General features: G+C 40.5%; 1 protein-coding gene across 3 annotated transcripts in view; it reads left to right on the forward strand.

Moving 5' to 3' along the window:
• Positions 1–23,337, forward strand: part of tenm2a (teneurin transmembrane protein 2a) — a 179,858-nt gene that overhangs the window by 146,089 nt on the left and 10,432 nt on the right. For all 3 annotated transcript variants that reach the window (XM_088430698.1, XM_088430697.1, XM_088430699.1), the window contains 18 exons: positions 783–988; positions 1,535–1,730; positions 2,993–3,094; positions 3,518–3,712; positions 5,192–5,392; positions 7,650–7,835; positions 8,587–8,613; positions 12,639–12,785; positions 13,024–13,234; positions 15,582–15,701; positions 16,917–17,178; positions 17,442–17,709; positions 18,890–19,033; positions 19,702–19,951; positions 20,064–20,084; positions 20,190–20,419; positions 21,833–21,987; positions 22,282–22,383. In XM_088430698.1, coding sequence (XP_088286824.1) covers positions 783–988; positions 1,535–1,730; positions 2,993–3,094; positions 3,518–3,712; positions 5,192–5,392; positions 7,650–7,835; positions 8,587–8,613; positions 12,639–12,785; positions 13,024–13,234; positions 15,582–15,701; positions 16,917–17,178; positions 17,442–17,709; positions 18,890–19,033; positions 19,702–19,951; positions 20,064–20,084; positions 20,190–20,419; positions 21,833–21,987; positions 22,282–22,383 — 3,023 coding nt within the window. The remainder of the gene's footprint in view (positions 1–782; positions 989–1,534; positions 1,731–2,992; positions 3,095–3,517; positions 3,713–5,191; positions 5,393–7,649; positions 7,836–8,586; positions 8,614–12,638; positions 12,786–13,023; positions 13,235–15,581; positions 15,702–16,916; positions 17,179–17,441; positions 17,710–18,889; positions 19,034–19,701; positions 19,952–20,063; positions 20,085–20,189; positions 20,420–21,832; positions 21,988–22,281; positions 22,384–23,337) is intronic.

Below are 23,337 nucleotides of genomic sequence, written 5' to 3' on the forward strand. Positions count from 1 at the left end.
AACACGCTCCGGTTCACATCCTTCTATGATTTTCCTTTTCAGTTGTTGTTTAACAAGATATTCTATTCAATTAATCATGACCACCAGCATTCTCTGTTTTTGAACTTACACATCTATGATGACACCATCAATGCCATCTAACACTGTGGTGAACATGCCCCTGTTCCTAATTCATGGAAACGTCTTGCAGGAATTACATTCAAAACAAGTGGATGTTTGCAAAAGGCAATGAAGTTTATCAGTTTAAGCATTAAATATCTTGTCTTTATTATATCAAATTGCTAGAGCTTGAGTAATTTTTGCATTTTTTTTTCTGTTTTTTATATTTTACACAATGCCTCAACTTAATTGGAATCGGGGTTGTACAAAAAAAAAAAAACAGTAAAGCAATTTACTGTCCATTGTCCCACCTCCAAGGCTTTTAAATAACATTTTCCGCTGCTAATAGAGTCTTGCACCCAAATGGGCTCACGCCAACTCAAAGATGTTCATAAATTATTGCACCACATAAGCTGTGCTATCACTAAGAGCTTTTTACCCACTCTGTTGAGTTATGGAGAGCAATCGCCGCTTTATCAACCAACTAAAATATCAGCAACAGCACCACTGTCTTTCCCCCTTTTAAAGACCCCCATGAATTTAAACTTTATACAGCATGGATTACTTGACAAAAGACCCTTTGCCCATAAGATCAGTATTACTGAGAAGACAGTGTTCCTCTGCTATTCAGATGTAACTTTTGATTCTGAAAAGCCTGTAACTTTCTTTCACCATCACTCCAGGTCCATGGACAGGACGGAACAGCAGTATAGAGACGGGCAACATTGACGTAGGGAGGAGAGTGACCCAAGAAGTCCCGCCTGGTGTGTTTTGGAGGTCCCTGTTGTATCTTAGTCAAGCACAGTTCCTCAAATTCAACATTTCCCTGGGCAAGGATGCCTTGTTTGGAGTCTATATTCGTAAGGGCCTGCCGCCCTCACACGCACAGGTAAATAGCTGCGATATCCAGCCTGGATCGAATACTTCCGCAACATATCTTTATGTTTAATGACACAAGTAGCATTTCATTAATCATGATATTGGCTTTGATCTACTAAATTAGTCCCATGCATGAACAATCCATTAAACTACTCGTATGGGATATTTTATGATTCATTGCTTGGTGGGAAAAAAAATCTATGATTTGCATTTAATTTCATCTTAAAGTAATGTGACATTTATTTCTTCCCATTAGTTACAAAATATTCACTGAAAGGCCATGTAGGTTTGTAAATAACCATTACACTTCATGGTTGGAAGAACGTTTTTTGAAAGCTAAATCAGTCTCCAATCAGTCCCATGGTCCTTATTGGTTCCTTCCTGCCTTCTGTACTAGTTCTTGACAGATTTTAGCCACTATGTCTATTTTGTCCTACCAAGACAACTAAATACCATACTTTAAAATAAAGCATGACAAAAGATCTTGAAATACAGATTTGATGCTGTTATGATTTCTCACTTTTCTTCGAAATTCCACTCCTCCATTCTCCTGCAGTACGATTACATGGAGCGCTTGGATGGGAAGGAGAAGTGGAGTGTGGTCGAGTCTCCACGAGAGAGGAGGAGCATCCAGACAGTGGTCCTTAATGAGGCAGTGTTTGTCCAGTATCTGGATGCTGGTGCCTGGCATCTGGCCTTTTACAATGACGGCCGTGAGAGAGAGACGGTTTCCTTCAGCACAAACATAATGGGTGAGTATGTGTGTGTGTGAGTGTATATATATTATAGATAGATAGATAGATAGATAGATAGATAGATAGATAGATAGATAGATAGATCTAGCCACCAATAAAAACCCTAGTAAATAAAGCCTCATCCTTCTTTATCAAAAATAGAGTGCTTCTTTGTTCATATAAATTGTGTTCGGAACCTGAGGGCCTCCAATTAAATTCTACTGCGTTTGGGTCACGATTACAAGAACGCGACACGATGAGTCAAGCAGAGTGAGGAAAAAAAATCCTTCACGTGTTGCCGTTTCATGTCAGCGCTTTTCCACAAGTAGCTCTGTCAAGGAGCAGAGGCCGAGTTGGCAAGGACACTGAGGGGTGTCTAAAGAGGGGGTAGATGGTGCAAACCATTATTGTGGGGGCCTTAGCCACAATGGGGTGAAGTGGTGGAAAGGATTGTGAGGAGTGGAAGAGAGGTTGCATTAGGATAAGAGGCAGACAAGGGTTAGAGATTTGGACAAAGAGAAGGAAAGGCTGGATTTGCAGACTTTTCACCTCTGACAAAAGTATAATGGGGCTGTTTTAGCAAACTCCACAAAAGTCTCTTCTCTCTATGGATTTGGTAACAACGAAAATCAATAGAACAGCAAAGTTGAGCACTGAAACTTACATATCAACCCATACTCTGATGTCATAAATGCCTTTTTGGCCTGAAGCGAAGTATAAGGTGGGAAATTTTAAATTATCTATGGTATTTTTCAGACCTCGCTTAGAAGTCAACCCCCCATTTTTTAACTTCAACTTGGGTGATTTTTATAATATAAGACTACCTCTGACTGTAGGGGTATATATAATATTTTTAAGCCTTGTAAATGAAATGATATTACTTATTACGCATTTGAATGAATGTTTTTCAAACAGATATGTGAAAAAAATTGGTCTGTTTTGAGTTAGTCAATCCCCTTGATACGGGGGTTGAAAATGAGGAAAAAAACTTGACTCAGAAAATACAGTAATTCAGAGGGACAAAGAGTAAGGGGAATTTTTCGTGCAGTGATGGACATAAATAAGATAGCTTTTTGCCGTCGTGATTGCATTCATGTCACATTGGATAAAGGCCCTGGAAAGGAATGATTACATGTCCTTTTGATCCATAAGATATTCTACGTAAATTGTTAGACTTAAAGAATTTCAGCGTGAATGGTGTTTATAGTTAAATGAACGTTTTGATGATTCCTCACCATTTTCCTTCTCTGCCTCTCTGTCACACTTTGTCTTCCTCACAGATTCTGTACAAGAGTGCCCGCGCAATTGCCATGGTAACGGAGAGTGCAATTCTGGCGTATGCCATTGCTTCCCGGGCTTTCATGGCATGGACTGCTCCAAAGGTATTGGCTAATTCCAATGGTATTTCTTCCATCACATATCTGTGATGTTGTCTAATTAGAGAAACATCAAGAAAAGAGGTGGCCTGGGAGAATTAAGTGATGTAAAGATGGTCTTTTGAGCGGTGACAAGATGACTGATGATGAATGGCAGCTCCTCGAGCTAATGTCTCCCTTGCCGTTCCCACCTGAGATAGCCAACCTTGATGAATTGTTTAGTTACTTTTGCCTGTAATTACTCTTTGTGTCAGTACCGCTCTCCAGCCCCCTAACCACTCTATTTAGTCTCCTCCCAGGCATGTGTAGGTGAGGTAAATATGGTGCGAAGGTGAGCCAAGTGACTTTTACAAATCTCTTGAAAATTGCGCTCATTGTTATTTTGTTTCCCCTCCTGTGTTTTTGTTTCCTTTTCCTGTGCTCTGCCAGTGGCGTGCCCAGTGCTGTGTAGCGGAAACGGCCAGTACGACAAAGGCTCCTGTGCATGTTACAGCGGCTGGAAAGGACCTGAGTGCGATGTCCCTGTCACGCAATGCCTTGACCCTCTTTGCAGCGGCCACGGCAGCTGCACCAATGGCAATTGTGTGTGCTCCATCGGCTACAAAGGGCAGAGCTGTGCTGAAGGTGAGCGCCAGTCCATTTAAATGATTGTGGAGCACTCAGAGATGTTGAAGTCATGCTAGCTGGGCTTGAGAAAATGTAGTATCTTGTTTTACAAAAAGTGCAATGCAAAAGGACAATGGTAATGGTAGTCCTGCATTTTCCAAAAAGGTTTGCCAGAAATCACCTAAGTCACTTTTAAAATGCTGCCATTTTGGGAATGGATGTAATGTCATTTCATTGATAGGAAATAATAAAATGTTGTTTTTTTTCTTTTTTAAATATACCATATTTAACAGCATGAATCGCCTCTATTTTTACTTACATGCACCGAAGGTCCATTTTAAGACTTGTTCTCACAGGCTCGATAAAGTTACATCACTGAACGTTATTTTCCCAGTCATGAGGTTAGGGTTAGGGTAAGGGTTAGGGTTACAACCATTTATGGTGATCATTTTATAAGAAACATGGTTGTTTGCAGACAAAGCTCACACATCCTTTCCCTCCATATGTACACAAAGTTGACGGTACTGCAACCAAACACATCACAGAATTTTATTAAGGGATTAAATCGCATCTATTGATCTCTGTTAAGAGGTACCTGCCTGCCACGCTCATGGCTGTCTCAGAGATGGACGAGCGAGAGCTGGAAAATTGGCATAAAAGTTTGAATGCATACTGGAATTCCGAGTTTTTAAAGGAGAAAGACAAGTGTGGCCCAGCAGAAAAAAATGAAGAGGAGGATTAAAAGTGGAGCTGGGTGAATGCTTAGGGGGTATTCGGGCCAAAGAGGTCAAGACAATAGGCCGCGGAATGAGTCCAGTGTTGGTTCCTTGTCTTCGCCTCGAATCAATCTCTTCTTTTCTGGTTTCATATCTGAAATTCGTCCCAGCAGAGTCCCTCAAACAATTTACCTGGAGTGCCGCTGACATGAAAATCAATAGGTGTGAGTCGCCTTTTCTGCCAGGCAAACACAAATGGAGGTTGCGATGTGTGAGCATGTGTGCAAAAGGTGAAGGGTGGTCAATAGTGGATGGAGAGTGGAAAGAGGACAATGTGAGGCTGAGTGAGCAGGACAGAGGAAAGAGGATGGGTGAGGTGGGGGGGGGGGGTGCCTGAGAGGAGATAATTTGTCAAATTGTCTTTCATTGAATTGTGATTTTATTTTTCATAGTGGACTGTTTGTCCGATTCTCTTGAGTAAACACCATATGCACATACATCACACGCTCAGAGAATGTTAATTTGTTATTATGGCTTGCTGCTTTTTGTAGCTGTGCACAATTAAAATATGCTGCTATTCATTTTGTGCTTGGGTTGCCTCACATGTCTACTAATGTTGTCTTTTATTCCATTATCTTCTGGAGTACATAAAGGATGAAAACATGGCTCTTGTCCGTTCCTGTCTTTAAACACCTACTCATGATATTCCTTTGTCTTTGAGTATAAATGATGTGTGGTTCGTGTTGCTCTTTTTTGATTGGATTTCTCTTGCCAAATGCAGTGGATTGCTTGGACCCAACATGTTCCAACAATGGCATCTGCGTGAATGGCGAGTGCCACTGTAAGCCAGGCTGGGGTGGGCTCCACTGTGAGCTGCCCCGGGCTCAGTGTCCGGACCAGTGCCACGGCCATGGTGCCTTCATTCCAGACACCGGACTGTGCAGCTGTGACCCCAACTGGATGGGACCTGACTGCTCTATGGGTAGGCACAAACAAATATGTTGCTATCAGTTAGCGGTCATCGTTCAGCAAGTTTTTGAAATGTATTCCTTTTGAATGAAAAACGATCTTAATCTTACACACTGTCCCTTAAAGGTAAAACTGGAATGTCATTGAATGATTGCAATGAAAGAAACCAAGCTGATAGTTTCTAGATATTTTCTTAGTAACATATTTTGTGATGAATCCATGAACTTGATCTTTTAAATAACACACATTAGAATAGCAAATTTGGGGTTTAATTTTTGATTGATACCCCCCAAAATTGTCAGGTGATAGTATTTTTCAGCTGTGACAACAAAGTAAAATAATATTACTAATGTTAAAGCTGTATTTAATGAAACAACACACAATGAAACAACACACACACACACACAAAAAAAAAACTACAACAAATCAAAAGCCCGATTAAAGCAAAGTGAATATAAATATGTCCAATTTTTTACTGTTTAGCTCTCAAAAACCTGGTGAAAATTTAGGACCTTTTTTAGTATTATCAATCCGGTCTTCACAGGCCATAATACAAGACGAAAAACAAGTTTACCAAAATTACTATAATGAAAATTGCAATATATAGTGACACCTACCTTATATTAAATCCGCATTGCAAAATGAAAAACAAACGGTCCTGTGCATACATATCAGGAGCACATTTTACATCCAGAGTCTTAATAAAATAAAGCCAGCAGCGGTTCTCAGCAGCGGCACCTCGGCATTCATTAAAAGTGCAGCAATGCTTGACTTTAATATAAACAACAATGTTCCATTCAGCAGTATCCCTCAGCAAGTGCAGTATTCAAAACATCTGCGCATATTGCATCCCCAGCATAACGGGAATCTCTGGCACGTAATCAAAATTGTCACATCTCATCACATGCAACTGTATACAAATATCTATGTAATGGAGGTGCTGGAAATATGCACATTTCTATTTGTCTGCGTAATTGAACTTGTCACATACACTAGAATAAACACAGCAAGGTTTTTCTGGTATTCAGGTAAAATTAGACAGCAACAAAAGTATTTTAAAAATATACAGCGTTTCCTCGTTTTTCACGGTTAATGGGGACCACAAAACAAATTCCGCAAAGTGGGATTTTGCCCCCTGACAGACATCGTACGTACTTAAATAAAGTATAAAGTGTGCACAATTGAACTTTGCCTGTAGTAAAAAGGCTGAGCATGCATGTGTCTCGTTTTGGGCACAAATTTTCTTTTCTTTTACAACAAGCAATATTCAGTGCACCAGAGCATGGCAAGAGCAGCGTTGAGTCTCCCTGAGTCTCTGCAGCAGCTCCTGCCACCATTCTGAAACACAAGACCCATTTGCCTCAATGGAAGATTCTCTTAAAGGGCCATTCGCTCCTCTGTAACTCAGGCACGCACGGCGCTCACACTTCCCTTCACTCCCTCCCATGCTCATCCACACACACAGCTCGCTAGTAACAATTGTGAAGAGGATCGAGTTATCGGAACTTGCCTCTAGAGATTCTTTTGGGCCAAAATGCCCTCATATGATTCCATTAATGTCAGATGACGAGTAGTGGTTTAGTTTAAAGTAAAAGTGCTTTTAATTGCAGCTGAAGAAGGCCGAATATTAACAGGCTGTTTGGACTCTGTTATTGCAGTATATTGAGTAGGAGCTGCTGTAAAGCAGTGACGGAAATTGCCGTAAACACTACATCTATGGTATGATCAATATATGGCTGTTGAAAATATATTTTTGAAAAACAAAATCGCAAAGCACTGAAGCCACAAAAAGAAGCACATTTTGAAGCCTTCCTCTTGGAATAATTAATAATATTTAATTTTGTTAAGCTACAAGACAGGCCATGTAAATAGCAGTCCTACGGCACTTCCAATTACAAGTAACTACAGCGCCTAGCGAAGACATTTCTCAGAGTGTGTTTTGCATCACAGTGTTTTATGGTGTTTACTGTCTTTGTTACAAATCCATTGTTCTGTCTTTGTTCTTGTATGGCTGATTATTACTTTATAAACAGCACTTTGTATAGCAATGATTGTTTTACAGTGCTGTAGAAATTGATTTGAGTTTAGACTTTCAATCTGAACTGAACATGACTATATTTGTTATGAGAAATGTTTCCACAGCTCTTATGCAGGATCATTTTTAAAGTGTTCATGTTTGAGGCTCATCAGTGTTTTAGTTGTTTGTTTGTTTTTTTTCGGTGCACATAGAGTATATGTTACCGAGTCTAAATCTCCCTTTGGATCTGCAGAGGTGTGTTCTGTAGACTGCGGAACGCATGGAGTATGTATGGGCGGAGCCTGTCGCTGCGAAGATGGCTGGACAGGTGCAGGCTGTGATCAGCGCGTGTGCAACCCACTTTGCATCAAACATGGAACCTGCAAGGATGGCAAGTGTCAGTGTCACCAAGGCTGGAATGGAGAGCACTGCACTATCGGTGAGAGCAATTTACTCTGCGCGCGCGTGTAGCACCCAGTCAAATTAAACTGTCAACCCCTCCCAACGTCGTCAACAAATGAGGCTATAAGAAGTTGAACAAAAAGAGGGTGCTTCACAAAATCCGAAGCGGGATTTAGCATTTTTCTCGACCTAAGCGAGGCTTTCGATCAACGGGGTTATTTGATAAAAGATCCAACTTTTCACCTCGCCGATGTCAAAAAATGTGAATGGTTGGTGTGTTTGTGCGTTTCCCCCCTGTCAATCAATCAATGTCTCATACTGACATCGTTGTCATTCTAGATGGATGAGTGCCAGATTCTTTGGATTCACCCATAGTGCTTTTAGTCGCAATGTCTCATTTTCCTGTCACCGCAAGCACTGCGATTGCAACCTGATACACACACACACACACACACACACACACAAGACTAACGCTTACACTCACCCAGACGCAACTCACTCCAACACATACGAAAGCGCAGGGGAATAGCAGTTTATGATCTCCTCATTTCCCCCATCAGAAAGTAGGGCAGCTTTGACTGCGGCATCAGCCTGAGATGAAAGAATTGTCAGGCCTCAACTTGACGCAGCGCAAACTTCACCAGCAGCAGACACTCACAGCTTATCTCAGTTTGCCCGTTGTTCATTTCAGCTCTGCATGATATTTCTTGCATTTATTTGTTCATTTATTGATTTTTTTTTTCAATTCTCCCCATCTCTTACCTTTTGCACATTTTCTCCCACTGCAGACCATGGGAGCATGGTTGACAAAGCAGGTACCGTATCTTGACTCTGGTGTTTTCTTCATTAGCCTGTGGTGGTAGAAGCTAGCTGCTACATTTGTGGGTTCTTGGCCTGGCTTGGCTCCGTAGAATCTGTGGTGCTATCTGTATGTAGATTAAGGGTGCCGGCCTCAATGACGACTCCCGATATGCAGTGCACTCCCTGTTGTCGCAGTGCACTACTGCAGGAGTCTGCTGTCATTGAGCCCAGACGCGAGGTGCCGTAGAGCCGAGCGCGGTATCGGCAGCGTCGAGGCGCTGTGCTGTGAAAGTGCGGATGTGCATGCATGTGAGAGTGTGGCCACACAAACGCAGGAATCTACTAATAAATGGCTCCGGTATTCGAGTCATGTATTACGTGGAGCTATGCTGCTTCACAGAAGGACAAAATGATGAAAGCCGTGAAGAACATTTGAAGTAATTGAAAAATTTCATAGGCTGCTGATGCAAAAATTACAGAGCTGTTAAAGTGTCTGTGTGCCTTTGTATGTGCGGCACCTTTCATGGTCATTCGTGCTAGAGTAATTAATAAATGTATTTTCTGAGCATATGGTGGGCGCTCTTAGCCACAAATCCAAATACAATCACTTTTATTAGGGATGCATCAGAATTCTGTAAAAATGCCAAAACCGAAATTGAGAAATACTTGGTGAAAAATCAAAACACCGGAAATAAATAAGTAATATGAAATAAAACGACATACTATGCCTAATTATTAGTCTTGTTCAGTGTGCCTGTTTAAAGAGGACAATTTTAATGTGCTGCAGGTTTTTTGTGGCAAATAGTATCATATTTATGTATAACAAAAGGTTTTAATATTTATTTTTTATTCATGGACTTACTAGAATGGAAGCTAGAACCCAAGTTATTTGATTAAGTATTATAAACATAAATGACTAGTCAATGCATTATTAGGTAAACTATCAAAATTTAGTTTTACGGTAATCATCTTTTGGCTGCAAACCGAAAAACATATATATTTGTCATTTTTGTCCCAAAATTTTTGGGGCCTAAAAATTTGGTGCATCTTAGTAGAGCCTGACAGCTGAACTGATTAGACTCAATGGCATTGCGTGTTTTCAGAGCGCATCTTCTCAAATTCAACACTTAATGCACAAGCTCTTATGAAAAGCCAGTCCAGGAAAGAAAACCTAAAGGTCAGGGTTAAAGGCGGAGGAAAAACCGTTACTAGAACAAAGAAAGCAAAAGCAAATTCAACCTCATTGGTGAACGATATATATTATAGCTTACTTAGAATGTCACTGTAAAAGTGTTATCTGATTTACCTTTTATGCCGCATCCCTGAAATCATCCTTACGACCTTTAGTGTCTGACCTTTAGAAAAGGTGAAGCCAAACAAAGTTTAACTTTCTTTCTTTTATGCACTTTGTTCTGATTCATTCTATCGGTCTGTCTTATCATCTCCACCACTCCTTAAAAAAAAAAAATCTTTCTTTGTTCACGCTCCCTGACACACACACAGCAAGTCACACACGTATGGGTGTGCCAACCCATAAGCAGAGGCAATTTCGTCCTCTTTTGAGGGGATTTCAGGGAACGACTACATTAGCGGGAAGGGTGGAGTTAATAGTTTCTGAAAATCCCACTTTATTCTAGTTAGTATGAGTGGGTATTGACTGAGGCCTGGCATTAAAGAGAGAGGATCCCCATGCTGGCCTGCCCAGGAAAGCCGATCAATGGCCGCTATGGATTGTCCTGTCTAGTTGTTTCATAAGTATCACTGCTTTAAATGGCAAGCGCATTTAATAGGCAATCACTGCTAACTGCTTTTGTTCTTTGAGTACAATGCCGAGGAACAATGTATTTCAGCCCGATGGTTCATAATCACGAACAGTCCGCCGATGCAGAAACTAGTAATAATTATAGATTAAAAAAAAACACAGTCATTAACCATTCCCCGCCCAATCTGTCCACAAAATTATTTCTTGTTCAAACAAGCTGGCACATTATCTTTCTCCGAGTCCTTTGTTGACTTTTTCTCATCTGCTGGTGCTTTAGACATATGATAGAATGCCAATCTAGGAGAAACGCTTGTTAATTTAGCTGCTGCCACGGGTTAGATTGCACTATTTATATTCATAATGCATGGCTTTATTGACATAGAGATTTGTTAGAGGGCAAAACCCTATACTGCAACTTGAGTGAAAACGTGTTCATTAATCTACAGAGCAGGACTCAGTGAAAAGCATTTCATTTTCATAATCTCTCATTCAGTTAGTCTGTCCTTCTCACTCTGTGCCGTCACACTACTCAAGCTCATATCTCGAGTGCGCGTGTGTGCGTGTGTGAGTTTGTAAGTGAGCGCGCCGGTGTGCGTGCGCATATTTTTTTTATCGGTCAATCTCGTCTTTGCCTTCCTCTCTTGGGATAGAAATGCCAGTTTTGTTTCCTTATTTATTGAGGAAATCGCTGTGATAAGTTCTTTGAGTCTTTTTGCTGTTGGAGAAAACATTGTCATTGAGAGGCACGACGTTTTTCCCATTGCTTCAATGATTAGAATGTGGCACACATATTTTTCAGTCAAAACTAGGAAAAACGTCTAATTTGCATTTTTTGTTAGGTGCATGCTGTTTTGGAGAAAAGCAAAAATACATTACTGTCTGATGTGCAAATAAAATAGTTTTCTTTTGCTAAATGAGTTGTTGCTTAAGCTTGTATTGTTGCCTTTGTTTTTTTTTTTTTTTTTTTTTTTTTTTTTTTTTATCCAAATATATTCATACGACAAGAATTTCAAATTGAAAATTGGTAAGACTGCAAGCCCCAAAGGTGCTTGGTGCTAGACTACTTTTGGTATTTTCAAAGATGCATGCATCTGACATTTTGCTGCATGAACTTGGCTTATAAAAGCTGCGTGTGTCATTCCCTTCAAAATCTTGGACATGGCCGAAGCAGAAACTGATTTGCTGAACTTTCTTCATGAAGCTTGCAAGTTTTTACATTTTTCATACACTAAGACACACAATATTGCAAGGCACAGTCTAAATGAAAAGGTCTTTTTTGGGAAATTTCTATATCCAGGGCATACTGGAGTTCAAGGCACATTAATGTTCAAACTAGTCCAGTAAATAAGTCAAACTTTATTAGACTTCAATTCAACATCCAGACATTAGGCGCACCCAATAAAAGACACTGTCGAATTTTGAGAAAAGTCTAGGGATTTGAATGCCCCGTATTGTCCGAAAAATACGCTATGTTTACGTAGGTATGTTGAAATTGTTTACATACCGCATCATGACTGTAATTACATATTTTAATCTAATGACATGACAGTCTTCACGTTGTTCATTATCGTGTTTGTGTGTGTGTGTTTTTTTTAATAATACTATTGTTTTTCTGCACACATTAGGTTTAGGACGCAATGTATATAGTGGAGCTTTTTGATGTTGTTGTCCCTCGTTGTCATCATTTTGTTTTCATTATTCATGCTTTGACAATCCCTATTGAATTATACAAAGTCCTCGTTGCTCTGAATGTCTGATTTTCACCCAATCTTGTTAAACCGATGATAGTTTTGCAATGCTAGTGGCAAAACACTCTTGGCTGTAAAGCCCTAGGTCATGGAGCTCAAAACTGTTTTGCAGAATGCATCCATTTATGCATACACATGCATGCAAATACTCGCATTTAATCAAATACAGTTGCATTGTCCCATCTGAAAGCATTCCTCCCAGGCCATCAAAATCCCAATTACATGCACGGATTCATTCAAGGAGAGATGAATGGACGGACTGATAGATTGCTTGGCAACAGTTACACATAGTAAAATGCATATTAAAATGGCCTGCTGAATTCAATTGATCATTGAACAAATAGGTACTTATCTGATTCTATCATTGAGTTATTTATGAAACTCTTTAGTCCTTCAAAAGCGCGTGAGCATATGCCTGTATGCATAAGACCATGTGTTTGTCTTTTTAATTAAAAAAAGCATCATCCTGCCTCTCTTTCATCATCCCACCTCCCTGGACCTCTCTTATCATGGCCCTTACCTTATCCAGATGGCTGTCCTAACCTATGTAATGGGAATGGGCAGTGCACCATGGGACAGCAGAGTTGGCATTGTGAATGTCAGACTGGTTGGAGGGGCCCTGGGTGCAGTGTTGCCATGGAGACCTCTTGCGCCGACAACAAGGACAACGAAGGAGGTGAACAAGGGCAAGCAGTAAAAAAACAAATGGAGGGATGGAGATTTACATGCCAAAAAAACTGTTTACGGGAGGTAATATATCATATATCATGAAATTAAGATGCATTTGAAGACATGGTTAAGTGGTCAATTTTAATTAATTTTTCAAAGACATTCAGTGGGAGCTTCATTACAGTGTATTTTTAGTTAGTGCAGCTTTTGCTTCCCGGGCTCATTATGGCGTATGCCTCTCTCAGATGGACTTACAGACTGCATGGACCCAGATTGCTGTATCCAGAGTCCCTGTCAAAACAGTCCACTCTGTCGGGGTTCCCGGGATCCTCTGCAAGTCATTCAACAGATCCCTTTGTCCCAGACCCGTGTCAACTCCTTCTACGACCGCGTCAGGATGCTTGTGTCACGGGATGGCACTCATGTCATACCCGGAGAAAACCCGTTCAACTCCAGGTAAGGTAAAAACTCTCAAGTACAAACACTGATCAGGAGATAATTCATTTTTTATAAAGAGTTGAAGGTCTTGCACTATAACCACACACTTCATGATGATACTCATCTTTGGAATAAAAATGTGTTTCATTAGGGAAAAAAATTGTATGCATTTTTAAGGAAAACTACAATCAAAAACACCTGGTGTTAAAGGTGGTCCAAAAGTGGTCCACCTGGTCCAAAATTATCTCTCCGCTCCGGGCACAGACGCAACAAACCTGATCAGATAAAAGGGTTCGGTAACGTCACATTCTCCTGAGAGACCCAAAGGAATTGCCAAGCCAGTAAAGATGTGAAATCTCTTCAACTAGGTCTTTTTCCTTGGGATTTTAATCAGATGCCAGTGCTGCTTTAAATGTTTTCTCTTGGAGCAAAGTGGCTGAGGTTCAACTTGTACCTCCCCTCTACACGCTGAAATTCAAAGAGCAGGAGTAGTCATCCTGACAAGGAAACGATATCTCTCTCACAGCACCTTCTTTACCAAATTACCGCGCCAAATATAGCAGATCATTGGAAGTCAACCTTGAAAGAGATGCTTTCAGTTGATTAACTTGGATTTGTTTGGAATTTATTTAATTCTCTCAGTCTATATCAGGGTTTTACTTTCTTTATATTCTGTATTTATTTCCAGTCATACATTTTCCTCGGAATATTATGTTTTATGTGCGCCTATGATCAAAGTGGGATATTTTGATTAATTATGAATTAGTGGAATAAGAATTAAGCAGACTAATCCACCTGTTTTCATTCATCTCAGGGCACTTAGATCCTACAACGCTCCCTGCTGCCAACTAAAATTGACATGGAAGTGCCCTCGGGCTTGCATTGCAAACGTTGCGCCTCATCTGTTTTCTGGGTTGGGTCAAGTGAAATTTCAAAATGGAATCAGAAGAGCCACATGGAACATATTTCAAAGAAAGATCTTGACTTGGCTTCCTTTTTTAGACAACCTATACAAAAAAAAAAAATTGCCTGGCCCCAGCCTACCACAACCAATCACTGTGATTGCTTCTATGAATGTGAATGAGTGCATATTGTTAATTTTTTGATAAGTAGTGGTGGATGAGGGTGGGTATATTTATTACGCCAGATGGAATCAAATTGTACTACTAAGGGAAATGTGATTTGAAATCCCTTTTTGAGGCCATACCTTCTCAGACCACCTGATTATATTGGCAAAAGGGTAGAAAAAGCCATCCTGGGCTTTTTGTACAGTTCCAAGTGGTTTTTGTCCATGAATATTACATCAGACGAGATGACAAGAGACAAATTACCTCAGTGGATACATCAACAAAAAGTGTGTTCACTGGTCTAATGGGAGTACAGAAGAAGCTCCCGGTATGGCCACAGGGTAAGATTGACAGGAAGTAACACCTACGGTACCCCTCATAGTCCCACGAGTATATGTGTGGAGCACCTCCAGTCTTTAAGGTTTCACAATGATATAGTGTGGCTACTGGATAATCCTGATTTCAAGATGTGTGCTCATAAATTAATATCTTTCAGGAGACAAAGCAGAGGAGTTCAAGAGCCTCTGCAGTTTTGAGAAGGCTCGCTCATTCTCATCTGGGAATGCTAACACATGCATGCTGTGTGATATATACTTTGTGTGCGTGTGTATAGACATACGCACACACACACAGTATACTTTTAGAATTTGAAAAGAAGGTTTTACCTCGACACCAAAATACATTTCTGCGTGTTTGTTTTATCTCCATTAAAAGATAATGAATGTAAGATATAACTAATATAAGAAATAGAAGTAAGCAATAAACGTTCCAAAAAGTAAAATACATTTGACTACAGTTGAGAAGACACTCACTCTTGATTGCAATTTGGGCCAATAAGTACAAAGACGGAATTCTGGGCGTTTTCCGTGAACACATCCTGTAAACATAGCGAAAAGCATGTCTCCCTTTTCCGTTCCTAATCAACATACCGGGTAAAGGGTTCTAAATGTATAAATGACGTTTGTATATTTGTTTGTGTGCATTTTTCCTCCTTCAATATGCAACCCCTGATGTAAATCTAAAAAACAAAACAAAACAAAAAACAGGGTGTGTTTACCCCCATGCATATTCATCACTGTTGTCATGGTGTATTTATGAGATTGACAGGAAGTAATCTCGATCGGAGGGGCTGCTGATTTTATCTTAATTAATAAGTGGTCAAAAACCAGTGACATAGATGAAAGGGCATATTAACTAATTGAAAGATGGAGCAATTAATCACATCAATGATAAATGGCTTGGCTCATATATTAACGACGACTCTCTCATTTGGTCTTTTTTTATTTGTCTTTTTCCAGTTTGGCATCTCTTATCCGGGGTCAGGTGTTGACGACAGATGGAACGCCTCTGGTGGGGGTGAACGTGTCTTTTGTCAACTACCCCCACTACGGATACACGCTGACGCGACAGGATGGAATGTATGTACACAAGACATCCTTTTTGAACTCAAAGCTACCTCATTAAAATACATAGGTTAGATTCAGTTCAATGACATTAGATTCTCAATCATCAGAATGCGATTGGCAAAATTCAAAAACACAATACGTTCACATTTAACAAGGCGAGAGCTATGTGAAAGGTCTACCAAAAAAGGAACACGGCATTATAATCATATATTATAATTTCATGTAAAAATACTGTACATCCACTACATTTGTGAACCATCTGTGATAGAAGAGTTTCAAACGTAATTTTCTTGTTATTTTCATCATTATCAATATTCTCATTAAAAGTAATTTTCATTTGGGAGTGAAGTCAATCAACATTGCTGTAATCACTTCCATAAAACATGTCATCCCGAGCTGTGCTTATTCCCATGCCCTACAACATAACAATAGTTTAGTATGCTACTTCTTAATTTGCATCTGTTTTCATTTGTATTCATTTGTTAACTAACTCTTGACAGTTCTTTTCCCTTCCTTTTTCAGAAATTACAATTTCCAGCATGGTTTCAGGGTCACATGGGGATGACCAGTTCCCGCAAGTTGAATTGAATTTAAGTCAGGAGTGCTGAATCACATTAAGATTCATTGGTTCTTTAAAGTGACCTCCATTCATAAATTAGGCCAATTCTGATTTTCTTTCCTTAGGTTTGTTCAACATTGTTCTCCCTCTGCAATTTCATCAGTGCTTTCTTTGCAGAATATTTCACTTTGATGAAACTTAAGCTGAAACATCCGAACATCAAACTTGCGTAACGTGTCAACGGCGACCTTGGCTTTCAGGGGAAGCTTCATGGGCTTCAGTAAACGTGTCATAAAATAACGCTGTTCTTTTGCAGTTGCTTGAGAGGAGTCACCTGTTCACAACACTTCTAGAAAAACACCTCCTGTCGTTTGTCCTAACAATCAAAGTATCTGCTGTCGAAATTCGCATTTCTCGTGAACTCTCAGCAAGGACAGCTGACATAACGCTAAAGATAAAAACCCAGTCTGTGCAGTCCCTTGTTTTAGACTTGAGCATAACTGATTTCTCCCCTTTTCATTTCAGGCTTCTTTTGTCGAATTATTCCTAAAGCTTTTGTATAAGAGAAGGAGAAGCATTGTCTTGTATGAGTCCGTGTGCCATCTCATCTTCTGCAGCACTCCCCATCTGTACCTCATTCCCGTCCTCTCCTTGCAAAACTTCTCCAGGTTTGACCTGATAGCTAATGGCGGTGCGTCACTGACTCTGCGATTCGAACGCGCCCCCTTCCTGAGCCAGGAGCGCACCGTGTGGCTGCCCTGGAGCCAGTTTTATGCTATGGACACTGTGGTGCTTAAGACAGAAGAGAACACAATCCCTGGCTGTGACCTGAGTGGCTTCATCAGGCCTGATCCTCTTGTGATTGCATCCCCTCTCTCCTCCTTCTTCAGCTCCAAGCCAGGGGAGAAACCCATCATACCGGAGACACAGGTGCAGTACCACTGACCCCTGGCAGCCGGCTAATCCTCCTTCTGGTTCCCTCGCTCTTTTCCCGCTCCTCTTTTTTGGCTCTCTTTCTACTTTCGCTTCAATAGATTCCCTCTTTCCTTCGTTTCCTCCTTCTCTATTTCCTTATATTTTCCCTGCTTCTGTCCTTCAGCCGTCAGTGGAACCGTGACCTTCATTACTCCCCCCTCTCTCAAAACCCTCCCCCTAATCCCTTTCTCTTGTCATCTCCTCTCTCTGTCTTTCAGGTGCTGCATGAGCAGATCGAGGTGCCTGGCACTAGTTTAAAACTGTGCTACCTAAGTTCGAGGACTCAGGGTTACCGCTCCCTGCTCAAGGTGACCATGACCCCGGCCGTGGTGTCCATGGGTCTGCTCAAAGTTCATCTCATGGTCGCAGTGGAGGGACATCTATTTCAGAAGTGGTTCCACGCCTCGCCTAATTTAGCCTACACTTACATCTGGGATAAGACGGATGCCTATGGGCAGAGGGTCTACGGGCTTTCTGAGGCCGTTGGTGAGTCCGGAAGACGAAATAAATTTTAGCTGTAAGGGGCAAAGTCTTTTTTTCTTTCAGACCTTGCTCTCAAAGAGAAGATGAGAAACTTTGCCGGTAATAGCGCGCTGGCTATGACAGGGTGAGAGAGTTCTAATTAGGGAGCCCGGAGAGAGATTATAAATCAGAAATTCAGCCTCAATTTACTCTGCGGTATAGCCACAGTTAAGTGTTTTTTTTTCCTGTGTCGGTTTTTCATTGACTGCATTTGGTTCAACCAGTCAGCTGGAACTTTCAAGAAGGGTTATTAGCCATCAGAGTGAGTTAGCAGTTAAGGACCGGCGTAGCATGCATAGTACTCGCCGATATTACATTCTGCTTTCACAAGCACTTGTCAGCTCACGAAAGCACAGATAGTATCGCTCTTGACAATTGTCATTAAAGAACTTTGTTTAGGAAAACCTCTCACTTCGTTGTGCCTCCACGAATGTCAAATTCTATCAAGCATCTTTGTGCTTGAGGAGATTTTCCTGCTAGCGGTTATAAGCAGGTATGCTATTGTTAGAAGAGGGTGCCACACCAGCTGTAACTTTAGGCCTTGCCGCTTCAAAGTAGCAACATTAAAAAACGTGTTTACTTGGGACTCAGTCAATCATAGGCTCTGTCTTACTTTTCTTCCGCTTATAACACCCCTGCTGTTAGCACTAAAAAGGTTAGAGGTGTTAAAAACAACCCACGCTCTGAGAAGCAAATGGGGGTTAGTGTGTGAACACACTTTTTCTTTCCACAATTATAATACTTTCTATTATAAGGTACATGCCATTGGACTTGTCATAAAAACAGCTTAATTAGGCAAAACTTCCACCGTTTGAATCAGTTTTCTTTTCTGAGCCAGATACTACTTGATTGTGAATATGTGCATAGTTTGTTTTTTATTGCCTGTATTTTTTAAAGTCCTCCAGGTAATCAGCCCAATTAACACACTTTCCGATTGATTTAGCAGCATTTGAGAGTGTTAGCAAGGTGTTAATGCAGAGTTGGGTACATGTGCTAACTAGCTTTGGTTTGTATTGTAGATTAACAGCATAATAAGCCTCAAGGGATTGGGGGGGTAGAGGTGTAGCTTTATTTTTTGTTATTGCTACATCATTTTGTCTCACCCCTTTCTTCTATTTCTTTCTTCTATTTTTGCAATATGCAGTGTCTGTGGGCTACGAGTATGAGTCATGTGCTAGTCTTATTTTGTGGGAGAAAAGGACCGCCATCCTGCAGGGTTTTGAACTGGATCCCACTAATCTAGGCGGCTGGTCGCTGGATAAGCACCATATACTCAACACAAGAAGCAGTAAGTATGCAAGCATACTGAGTGGAGAGTTTGTCTCCAAGTTCATTTTAGTTTGCATTTGGTCTAGGGCAAATTGAGTGTTTTTGCTATTCGGATAGCCTCTGGAAAATTCAAATCAAATATCAAGATTTCGGACTGCCTTGGAAAGTAGTCGACTGCTCTCACCAGCTAATATGGAACTCTAAAGCACTGCTAGCGAGCTGCTAATTTATGCTATACGCCCCTGTTAACAATAGAGCCACTGAAAGCGACGGGAGCCGTACAATACAATTCTTAGTTATCACTAAATTATATTACAAGGGGGGTTGTACTTCCTGGAGGCTGCCATGTTTGTTATAGCTACGGACAATGATAAATGCAGCACCTGCTGTCCGTAACACAAAACGGTCAAATCTTACACAGTGTCCCTTTAAAGACAGTTGAGTTTTGCTAGCGTATACTCAATATCGCGGTTGAATTTAGCTTCTTTACTTCCCAACATACTACATTTTTACAATTATGTATTCATGTGAATGCAGGGGCAGTCCTAGAGGAAAGCAAAGCATAAATAAATTAGCTAGTTTCTCTAATTAAATCAATAATAGTTTATAACTTTCCATCCATCAGAGATGTGTGTGTGTGCAAGCATTGATGCATCAACTTCTGATCTTTATGATCTGCATGTGCAGGCATTCTTCACAAAGGAAGCGGAGAAAACATCTTTGTGACAGAGCAGCCTCCAGTCATCAGCAGCATCATGGGCAATGGTCGCAGACGAAGCATCTCATGCCCCAGTTGTAACGGTCTTGCGGATGGCAACAAACTGCTCGCGCCAGTTGCCTTGGCGATGGGTATCGATGGCAGTCTCTACGTAGGGGACCTCAACTTTGTACGCAGGGTTTTCCCATCCATGAACACCACTGGGATCCTCGAATTAAGGTAAAAGCACCGCATTCAATGAAGAACGCAAAATTATTGGCGGGTTCTGCTTATAGTTCTTCGTTTTGGATTAATATTGTTCTGGTGTTGTTTTTGTCTTTCTTCTTTGAAGGAACAAAGATTTTAGGCACAGGTGAGACCATTTTTTCAAAGATCTTTGTACTAAATCATGACTGAAAATATAAAGTTTAGAATATTCCCTCACATGATCACTGTTTTTTTTTCCTTTCCCCCCCAGTAATAATCCAACCAATAAGTACTTCCTGGCTGTTGATCCATTATCCGGAGCATTGTTCATCTCAGACACCAACTCGAGACGGATTTATCGCATTCGCTCATTAACAGGCGGCCGCCTGCTGTCTGACAATGCTGAGGTTGTGGCTGGAACTGGAGAGCAGTGCCTGCCTTTTGATGAACGCTGTGGCGATGGCGGCAAAGCCACTGAAGCTACACTTATGAGCCCAAAAGGTGAGCGGCTCAGCAGAAGTGCAATGAGCCCATGTGGAGCTAGCAAACGATATATTTAGTCATGATTACAGAGACACCATTACATTCATTTATTCTGATTGATCTCATTCTTCAGATGTGTATGTAATCAAATGATGAATGAGGATAACTGCGGGTAATGGTTTTCATTATTTTCACTTTAGCAAAGGCGTTTATTCATGCAAGCTATTGTGTCGATCATTTCCGGGCACAATACATGCAGATTATTGCCATTTTTCCTTACCCCTGCTATGGTAGTTCTTTTCTATGGTTAGGGTTAGTTTGTTTTGTTTTGATATAACTTTTTTTTTTAATCCAATGATTCAGTAGTTTTCACTGACAGTAAATTTTAAAAGTATATAGCATCCCAATTCCATTTAACATGAATCGTGCTCACATTTATGATCAGATCAAGATTATATATAGTTGGGGATAACAAAAACAACTTAATAATGTTTTGACCATTGATTTTCAGTCGGAGACTAATGTTTATGCCCTGGGCAATATTTCTGGTCTCTTGATGATCTTACTGTTCTTGTTTTTCATGTTTTGTTTTCTTTTCGTTTTTTTTTCCATACAATGTGTCCTTAACAGTGTGATGACAAAAGCAGGCCATAAATCAGGTTAATGAAGATTTTAATACTGCCATGGAATAATTTTAGTGGATTATCATATCTATGAACAGTGACACCAAACTGTCAAGGGTGTCTCACCGTCACAGTTCCCTGGAGTGACACTAATGTGTGTGGCGTATACTGTAATGGGTTCACGGGTGTGTTTGTGTGTGTTACAGCTGATTGGAGAGAAAAAAGAGAGAATGAGTCACCCTTACCTGTCACCACTGCTTGTACACACTCTCTCTGCTTACTGCATTTGTTCTATTTCTTTCACTATCTTTGTTTCTCACTTACTGTTTACGCTTTGCCGTGACCCCATCTGGCCCTACATATCAACGTGCCAAGAAGATATTTTGGAGCGCGCTTGCTTAGAACAAACGAATCCACCTGAATGCTTGCGCTTGTTTGAATAGTAAGCTGACACAGCATCACTTGGAAAAGTGGAACAAATGTGGGGGAAAAAAAAAAAGCGGGTGGTGGGAAAAGAGTCAATGGCTTTAAAAAAGCCACTTGCGGTCTCGAATTTTTCTTTGGGAAGAGCATTAGCTCCCTTCCTCAGTTGATGACTCATCTCAAAACTAACACTTATCAAAAAAGTTCAGCGTTGATTCACTTTGGCTTCCTTATCCGGTGAGAAATTTTGAGAATCAGCAGTCCTGGCTACTATCCGTTTTCTGTAGGTGGAAAAAAATGAGCTTTAATTGACTTAAGATGTTTCATACCGTTGTGAATTATGAGTTATGAGTCACCGTTCACGGTGCTCATCTTGCATTCGCAGGGATCGCCGTGGATAAAAATGGGCTCATGTACTTTGTGGATGCCACGATGATCCGTAAGGTGGACCAAAATGGCATCATCTCCACTTTGCTGGGAGCCAACGATCTGACTGCCGTGCGACCACTGAGCTGTGACACTAGCATGGATGTGAGCCAGGTAAGTAAGTCGCTCAGAAGTGGAGAAGACGCGAGAGGTGATGGCTTGATGGATGATGATCTAACAGCTTTGTGAGTGCTGAGCTATGACAATTGTGTGGACTGCAGCCAGCCGGCGGGTGATTTAGGGTTCTGATTTAGAGACCTTTAAAGAGTCTATGGATAAATGACTGGATCAAAAGAGACTGCGGCACTTATTTTAAACAATGACCTTGGCATCATTTCAAATCGTCATCATTAGCATATACTCTACTGTAGATTATCTGATGTTCAAACTTCTGTATTTGCTCGCTAGGTAAGGCTGGAGTGGCCCACGGATTTAGCAGTGAATCCAATGGACAACTCACTCTATGTTCTGGAGAACAATGTCATTCTGCGAATTACTGAGAACCATCAGGTTTGTGCCACAACTTCTCCAAAACCAATTTGTCACCGCCACAAAATGGCTTTCATGTGAATTTGGTTTTCTTCCTGTGTATTGAATTTTGCTATCTATTCAGCAGTGGTCATTGTACTGGTTTGCTCAAGAAATATTCTTCAGTGGAACCTATAAGGTCACACTCAATAAAATGTGGATGCCTTACTATTTATTCAGCTTTACCAAAAGAAAAAAATGGAAATGATATCTTCTAGGTTGAAATAATAATAAAACCAATAACAACTGACCTTTTTTAAGAGTGCCGTTATTTTAAAGATGAATCAATTACGACGAATCGTGGCAAGTTTACCACCACAGCAAATAAAACTAACTCATTATTGACGGACTAATATTAAAATGAGCAATGACAAAGCAGCATGCTCAATTGGCAGATCTTGACATTGGCTTTGTTGTCACATAAATTTCAGAAGAAAGTATTTCAAAATAATGGATTAATCGACAACTACCTTCACAAAAAGATGGCGGCGTCACATTTCAGCCACGTTTTAGGCAGGATGTGACTTATATGATTTAGTGATTTAGTGAATACTATATTTATGACTAGATATGACAGACGTTGAATGGAACAGAAAATGCATTTGTAACACACACTAACGCGAAATTAAATTTTATCCAACTGTTCAATTAATCTGTAGGATACAAAAGAATTGATTCTCCAAATATTCTACAGTGACAACCCTACACAGGAGTGAGGCTATTAAAATTGGGTAAATTGCGTTGTATTATCTTCTTCTCTAAGCCGCTTGCGTCCTTTTACAATAACAACATCTGATTCCATTCTTGTGTTTGCCAGGGATTTATTAAAATGTGTTTGAAAAAATCCTCAAAAAGCCAAATAAAAAGCAAATCTGACTGATGTGCACGAGGTTTTATGATTAAATTCAGAATGACTTTACATGAGCTCAGCAAATC

Source organism: Hippichthys cyanospilos, chromosome 13, assembly GCF_059441005.1.
Source record: "Hippichthys cyanospilos isolate Australia breed blue-spotted pipefish chromosome 13, RoL_Hcya_1.0, whole genome shotgun sequence".
Classification (NCBI taxonomy): domain Eukaryota; kingdom Metazoa; phylum Chordata; class Actinopteri; order Syngnathiformes; family Syngnathidae; genus Hippichthys; species Hippichthys cyanospilos.